General features: G+C 43.6%; 1 protein-coding gene across 1 annotated transcript; it reads left to right on the top strand.

Moving 5' to 3' along the window:
* Positions 1-4123: 4123 nt before the first annotated feature.
* LOC124680933 (L-aminoadipate-semialdehyde dehydrogenase-phosphopantetheinyl transferase-like) lies at positions 4124-7020 on the top strand. Its single transcript, XM_047215949.1, has 5 exons — positions 4124-4263; positions 4906-5038; positions 5236-5474; positions 6452-6623; positions 6780-7020. The coding sequence occupies exons 1-5, from the start codon at positions 4133-4135 to the stop codon at positions 6933-6935; spliced, it is 831 nt and encodes a 276-aa protein (XP_047071905.1). The 5' UTR covers positions 4124-4132; the 3' UTR covers positions 6936-7020.
* Positions 7021-7653: the final 633 nt, after the last annotated feature.

Below are 7653 nucleotides of genomic sequence, written 5' to 3'. Positions count from 1 at the left end.
TCGACGGATTCAAGGACCACGAAGGCTTGATTGGTTGTCATCTTGACAATTGACGGATGTTGCACCGTCTGAGAACTGATGAGAACTGTAGCGGATGCATCATAGCTAGGTACTGCTAGACTGAATAAATCACTGAGAACTTATTTATTTCTGCTGTATTTGAAGTGTATTTAAATGAAATTTTCTTAGAGTACTTGAGGAGAGATTACCCTGTATCTCGGAAAATCTCACTAAAGCATCTATTCGATGACATAATCTCAAGATATCCCTATAAGCCTTTTTATTTTTTCTTGATTAAAAATCCCCCACCATGCTAGCGCGTGTATTGGTGGAGAAGTATTTGAGGGGATTGAGGAAATTTCTAAAGGAATTGCATGACGCTCTATCTTCCTCGTAGAGGAGTGGCTGGCAATAAAACCCTCTTTACAGCTTTGTCTCCGAGGGTCAAGAAGCATTGGCTCCCTCCCGGGGCCGGATGACACAAAGCAAATGCGTACGCCTCAATGGAGGATGCGTGTGGTCCTCAGGGATCACCGTGGAGGGTTCCTGAAGGATCAAAGATGGCTCTTAGAGGGGGTGAATATACGACTACAAATTTTAACCAATTTTTTTGTTTGCGGGGATAATTGCGGATAAATAAAGTGAACCTAAAACAACTAGATGGACAATCCTATATGATGCAATACAAGTAACAAGATACAAGATACAAAAGTAAAGGCAAGGAAAGAAATAACCGAATGTAGAGGGATACGAAGACACGGTGATTTATCCTGAAGTTCAAGTCCTTGGGGGGCTCTAATCTCTATTGGAGAAGTCGTGGCAAATAAAGTTCACACAATCCTATTCACAGACCTAGCCTTATTCTCCCTTGAGCTTTCCAAACCAAGTGAGAGCCATTGATACCTCCAAACAAAGTGAGAGCCATTCCACTATCCAGGATCTTGAGGTGATCCTCACACCTTTTAGAAACTCCTTGATAGGAACCCACACACTGGATCCTCACAAGGCAACACCAATCGTCCAGGGTTCCCCACAAACTAAAGAGTAACAAGACCAAGCTTACTCAAGGTGGGGGTTGAACTTTTGGTGACTGTAAATCTAGGGTTCCTCTCTCTTTTTCCTCAAAGATTTGCAAGAATGAGAGGGGAAGTGGACGAATAAAAAAGGCTTAAAGATCAGCAATGGAGGGGCTAAAATTAGTGCCCTTCCCAAGGTGGAAGATGGACTTTTATATGGGCCCCAAAAATTACCATTGAGAGCAAATCTTTCAAGTTGGACGAGCTGACGGGTTAGATGGGTGAACGTGTTCGAGATTTCGTTCATGTCCGTCCGACCAGGGTTCTGCCAGGAAAACACATGTTGGCTAGCCATACCATCTGAACTTGCGGGAAAATATCTAGTGATACCACACCTCACATGATACCATGATATCACTTCAAAATAATTAAATTTTACGTGCCAAAAAAATTCGAAACAAATTATGTGTTTCACATACCACCTGAACCATTCTGAATCTGTGTCCGAACTCATGTGAAGATGCAGCTAAGGACAAAAGCCAAAGGAAGAGGAGAGGAGGCAAACCTTGGCAAGATTAGGAGTGGATGTTTGGTGGGATAAGATAGGATGTGTATTTTTTTTAAATTCCTTCGGGTGGAAACCCGACAAAGCTGCAATTAAAATCTGGAGTACAAGATAACCCTAAAAGATACCAGAATTACACAGGGGTCAAGGAAATAAGCAAAGAGGACCCTAAGGGAAAAACTAAAACACGATCAAGTCCTCCATCTTCCTCCTCCAGATCGAGCTCGGACGACGGACTGCGCCAACCTCTCCGGGGACAAACCACTTGGAGATGAAGCACATGAGACACCGTCGGCCGGAGCAGAGCAGCGGCGGAGCGACAGCCCTACTGTCATTCAGTCCGACGCCAGAAAGCATCGGAGAAGAGCTCCAAAAGCCGTCGCTGCCATCAGTCGACTCTCACTTCCAGGCCACCACCATGGGCCTTGAGCAAGTGAGAGAGAGAGAGAGACGTCCGCAACAAGAACTGCGTTATCAGCTTGAAGGAGAAGCATGGATGCTTGGCACCTCCCGTCCCCTCGCCTCTACGGCCGGTCAGACCGAAAGAGACCAAGCAGTCTGCCTCCACGCCCACCTCCCCCGCCAACATGGCCGGCCAAGGAGGCCAGAAGGACATCTTCTCATCAGCTGAAAACTCCTAGGCGCCTTATCGAAAGGCGCAACCGTCGACGAGCTCCTATCCAAAATCCCCCATGGATTTGGAGGGAGGCCGCCAACGACAGGCCACCTGGTGTTGCGCCATAGCACCAGAGAGGCACACAACCTCTGCCACCTCCAGATCAAGCCGATGAAGACGTCTCCAACCCGTCCCCCTCGCCACCAAGGCCGGCCAGGAGCGGAAGAAGAGACGCCATGAGGAGCTCAAGGGAGATGGCGATGGCCTTATTGTTGAGATCGGGCGAGAAGGAGGCTCCCTGGGCTCATGCCATCAGAGCAGAGAGGGACGCCACGCGCCGCCGGCCCGCGCTGGATCTGGCCGCGAAACCAGAGCTTCTACTCTAAAACCTAACCGGCAAGCCGCCGGAAAACTACTCCTAACCTAGGAACCTACTCCGACGCCTCACCTCCGCCACCTCCCATCGACATCGTCGCCGGAGGGGCTCGGGATCGGGCCGGTTTCCACGGGAGCAGCTCTGGCTAGTGTAGCAAGTTGGGAGAGGAGATGGGGGAAAGTTAGCCCAAAGCAGATAGGATGTGTATGGTCGTATGGAATTCAAAACCCATCCTTCATAAGCACCCCCCTTAATAGTATGATATTCTAGGACTCAAAAGGGTAAGAGAAACGATAGAAACATAAGATGCCGTCTTCTCCAAATTCATTTTATGTCGGGATAACCAATCACCTTGCTTCAAACATGAATGGAACTAACTCATGTGTATAAAACTTGTAAACACATTACTTACCTAATTTAATTGTCATTAGCACCAAAGTCCATATAGGATAAGATTTGTCCCTTCAGTTCCAAGCTAGAGTGGGCCACTTTTCGACATATGCTTCAAATCTAGAGAGTGCTAAGCTTCCTGCCTGCAGATGATCTTTGAAATTAGCCAAGGATGGTGTTAAAAAGGCTTGTTTGGAGACTGATTATGTGGGTGCTCTAGCAAAACTGGGAAGCAAAGACAAAGGCCCCCCTCTCGTCAAGGAAATAAAGTCGATGCTCAAGGTTTTTGCGGATCACTCGGTCAGGCACGCGCGTCGATATGTAATGGCGTAGCGCATTTGTTAGCGAAGGAAGGTTACCAAAACAATGTGTGTAATACCCTGTTAGGTTTCCCACTTAAGTTTATTGTAGATCTACTTGCATCTTAGTGCGCCATTGACTAATAATTGATATAATCGCAGTAGATTATCTACTCCCTCCGACTCATATTACTTGATGCTAATATAGATGTATCTAAACACATTTTAATTGTAGATGCATCCACTTTAACATCAAATAATATGGATCTGAGGGAGTATAAAAGAATTATATGTTCTTTGTAAGTTTTTTTTAGGAATTTTGAAGGATTTAAATTGTAACGGTTTTTTTCCTATAAAGACCCTTTGATCGTAGGATTTGGTTTATAGATAATTTCGTAATATTCCTGCATATGATGTCCTTTTTGTAAGAATTCAACAATACAAAACATAAGATGATAAGTCATTTTATTTTCCAGCTGAAAAGTCCAATGCACTGCTCTCTATTATTTTTACTCCGTCTCGTCTATCCTCTGAATTTCTCGTACGCACCGTCCAAATACGATTCTTATAAAATTCATGCGTAAATTTGTAGAAACTGATAGAGCCATTAATCCTATGTTTCTTTGAAATCCTGCAATCAAAAGAGACCTGAATTTCGAAGATTTATGCGACGATCTCACAAAGGCCAAGCCCGCCCTTTGTCTTTTCCCCTTGTGCTTCTCCTTCCAAACACAACTGACGTGGGGTGCCGGCGGCGGCCGGCGAGGCGTCCCATCCCCCGCCTCCAGCTCCAAGTGCGCCCTGCCATCCCGAGGCAGACTAAACGAACCACCCGCGCCCGTCTTGGACAAGGGACTGGAAAGGAATGAGATGGCGGAGACGCACGGCGGCGGGGCGCGGCGGAGGTGGCTCGTCGACATAGCCCGCTGGTGCCCCTCCCCCGCGCAGTTCCAAGCCGCCGCCGCCCTCCTGCCGCCGCACCACCACCCCGCCATCGCCAGGTATACTCGCCGACCAATTCAAACTCCCGATTCACCTTTTACCGATACTTCTTCGGGGAAGACTTGCATTGGATCTTCTTGTTAGTTGAGATCGTAAGATCAGATCATAAAAAGCATATTTATCAAATGCGAAAAAGTCAAATAAAATTATACAACATACTTATGGACGGTATCTACAACTCCAAAAAAAAATCAGCTCAAAAGTCAATCTACTTTTAGAGAAACAAAAAAGATAAATTCTGTTGTGAATAGTGTCAGCTTTGGGTGAATAGTATTTCACACTATTCATTCCCAGACTTATCTTTTTTGGCTCTCTAAATGTATGTTGAATTTGAAGCAGCGATTTTTTTTGTGTTGCATATATAACATATATGTATGTTGTCAATTTTTTGAGAATTTTTTAACATGTATTTTCTCTTCAAAAAATTGATCTCATAGATCCTATCTAAAGCAAAATCCCACCCAAGTTGTCCCCATACTTCTTCGCTCCTCGCCTGACCAATTTTGCTCCACTATCTCGAAAAAAAGTTGCTCCACTGATTCCATATATTGCTATTAGTAGATTGGATGGGAAAAAAGTTGGAATCTGTAGGATTGCGTTCGAATTGGTCGGAGATTGATCTCCCCAACTCACTGCTGCAGGTTTGTCAGGGAGGAAGACAGGAAACGAGCGCTCCTCAGCCGGCTGCTCCAGTACTCCCTTGTGCACCATGTTCTTGGCATTCCGTTCCACCAAATAGACATACGACGCACGGTCGAGGGGAAGCCGTATCTGGTACTGCAGCGTGCTCAATCAATTTACATCCGGACATTGCTACAATCTCCAAATCATTCACTATTACAGTCAAAAACATTCTTTTGCTCTTCAGTCTAATCTGCATCAACAGATAAAATGAGCATTTGTTAGGCTGAGTAGCTTTTGCGATTGATCGGTCGCTCTTCAATTAAGTACATACCCTTGTTATCTTGCAGGAGAACGGAACTGCGGCCTTCAGAAACTTCAATTTCAACACGTCGCATCAGGGTGACTACGTCGGCATAGCATCTGAGCTCCTCTGCCTCGTTGGCCTTGACATTGTGTGCATCTCTAAGCCCCAGGGAGAAACCACTGTGGAATTCCTTAAGAACTTCTCGTCGTACCTTACAGACCATGAGTGGAACTGCATCGATCGTGCTGCTGGTTCTGTTGAGATGTTAACGGAGTTCTACAGGTAATTATATGTTGTTGGGAGCTGTCGAATAGAAAATAGTATATGCAGAATCAGCATTCAGAATTGTGGTTGAGCTAGCGTCAGAAGCTCTATCTTAATTGATAATTCACTGAACTATGTGCTAGTATAATTCAGAGGACTGCGAGCTAGTTCTAGAATCACCAAGATGGCAACACGAGACAAGAGTCACAAGAGTAGTAGATATGGAAGACCTGAATTATGGATTTCTGATGAAATCTAACCAAGTACATGTATTCCCATATACAAAAAGTTGTCATTACTGCACCTAAGTACATAGATGTCGCAGTTTTTAGCAACCCAGTGAGCTGCATGTGACTTGAGTAATATTTATGCATAACGAATCTCTGGGTTCTGCTAATAGTATATGCATATCAGTATTCAGAGTTGTGGTTGAACACCATGACCAAAAAGCAGCAGAATCAACATTTAACTGGCCGATTAAAACGTGCTTGGTGGGTCACCAAGTCGAATTCAGTGTGATTGGTGCATTACTTGCCTGGACCGATTAGTCGTCCGACAACACAAGACAAGAGAAATAGATATGGCATACCTGAATTATGAATTTCTGCTGTAACCTAACCAAGTACCTGCACTCTCATGTCCAAAAATTTGTCATCACTGCACCTGAACAACCTATTGTGCTGCATGTGGCTTGAGTTCTACTCCCTCCGTCCCATAATATAAGATGTTATTACAACCATCCTAGATTGGCTGCAATGCATCTTATATTTTGGGATGGAGGGGGTACCTTTTAAAATTTAAGCATAACAATGCCAACAATTTGTACATCTCCCCACATCTTTTATAATGTACTTTCAGTTTATTAATTTACATCGGAATGAGTAAGTAAGCATCACGCAGTACCAATGATGCAGTTCTGCTTTTGAAAGAAGTGTGCTATGTTGAGTTGAAATCTCTTCATGTTTTTCATGATCTAAATTATTCATATATTGTAGGTACTGGTGTCTTAAAGAAGCATTTGTTAAAGCTATAGGTGCTGGGGTTGGGTTTGGTCTGAATCGCTTGGAATTCCACCATGTTCAATGGAGTAACATATCTGTGTACATTGATGGGATAGAGTCTAGGAACTGGAGATTCTGCCTTTTCAACCTTGATGAAATGCATTTGGTATGTAACTATGTTTGGATGTTTCATACCATATTTTGCATAGGCAGGAATCTCATTCAAAATTGATTTGGCGATATAAGTCAGTTATCTGTTCTTTGCAAAGTGTGCAGGTTAGTTATTGTGATATGTTACTTACAATTATAAATGGAATTGCAGGCATCCATAGCAAAAGGGCATCCGGAAGATGCTGTAAGCAGCTTCAAGAGAACATTGTCTAATCTGGTTTTCGAGGAAGAAGAATTTTATGCTGCACTAGAGATACCTGAAGAAGTTTTCACTCTGCAGACAGTGGAACAACTTACACAATTATAAGATTAGCTAGCTATGCTTCTTAAACTGTGCAGTAGCATACTAGTGCATGATTATATCAAGAGGTGAAGCTCATCAGGTTTATTAATTTGCAGTATCATACTACTGTAGGATTGAATCAAGGGATGCCATACATACAAGGTATCAAATTAGTAGAATACATCAAGAGACTAAACAAATCAGGAAATTAGGAAGATAATTATATGCCTGCTAAATGTAAGCTATTTTTTAATTGGAACAGGGACGCATGATTATACCCACAGCTTTTGTGCAGAATAATTTATAGGATTGTTTTTTCAATCTGTGGCAGCAACAGCCTCACCTCTCTCATGGTCATGGGAACACATGGGCAGTTCCAGAATCCTTATGTAAAAAGCAACCACTGTGCATCACTTCATTACCAAAAACCATGCAACTAAAAAGAGATTTAATTAGAAAGTCGTGTCAGACCCTAAACTCATCAGACGAAGAGTAAAGGGTTGTCAATCTTCAGTAACTTCAGAGATACCGCATCAGTTTGTCGGAATTGTCTGTAATCCAATACTTCAGTTTTACATCCTCGCACTTTAGTACAAATAGTCACTTGTTTGTCTTCTTCCCCTATTTAGCCTCTAGGGTTCGGGCATCTGTATGTAATTGGGTGCTCCTCTGATCATCTATATCCACTGCAATGGATCTCTGAATTCGACCCTTTCTCTTTTTTGCGTAAACTGGTAGGGGT

This window comes from Lolium rigidum, unplaced genomic scaffold, assembly GCF_022539505.1.
Source record: "Lolium rigidum isolate FL_2022 unplaced genomic scaffold, APGP_CSIRO_Lrig_0.1 contig_31004_1, whole genome shotgun sequence".
In the NCBI taxonomy this organism is placed as follows: Eukaryota; Viridiplantae; Streptophyta; class Magnoliopsida; order Poales; family Poaceae; genus Lolium; species Lolium rigidum.
The sequence above is the reverse complement of the archived record's forward strand: the minus strand, read 5'-3'. Positions and strand labels throughout refer to the sequence as shown.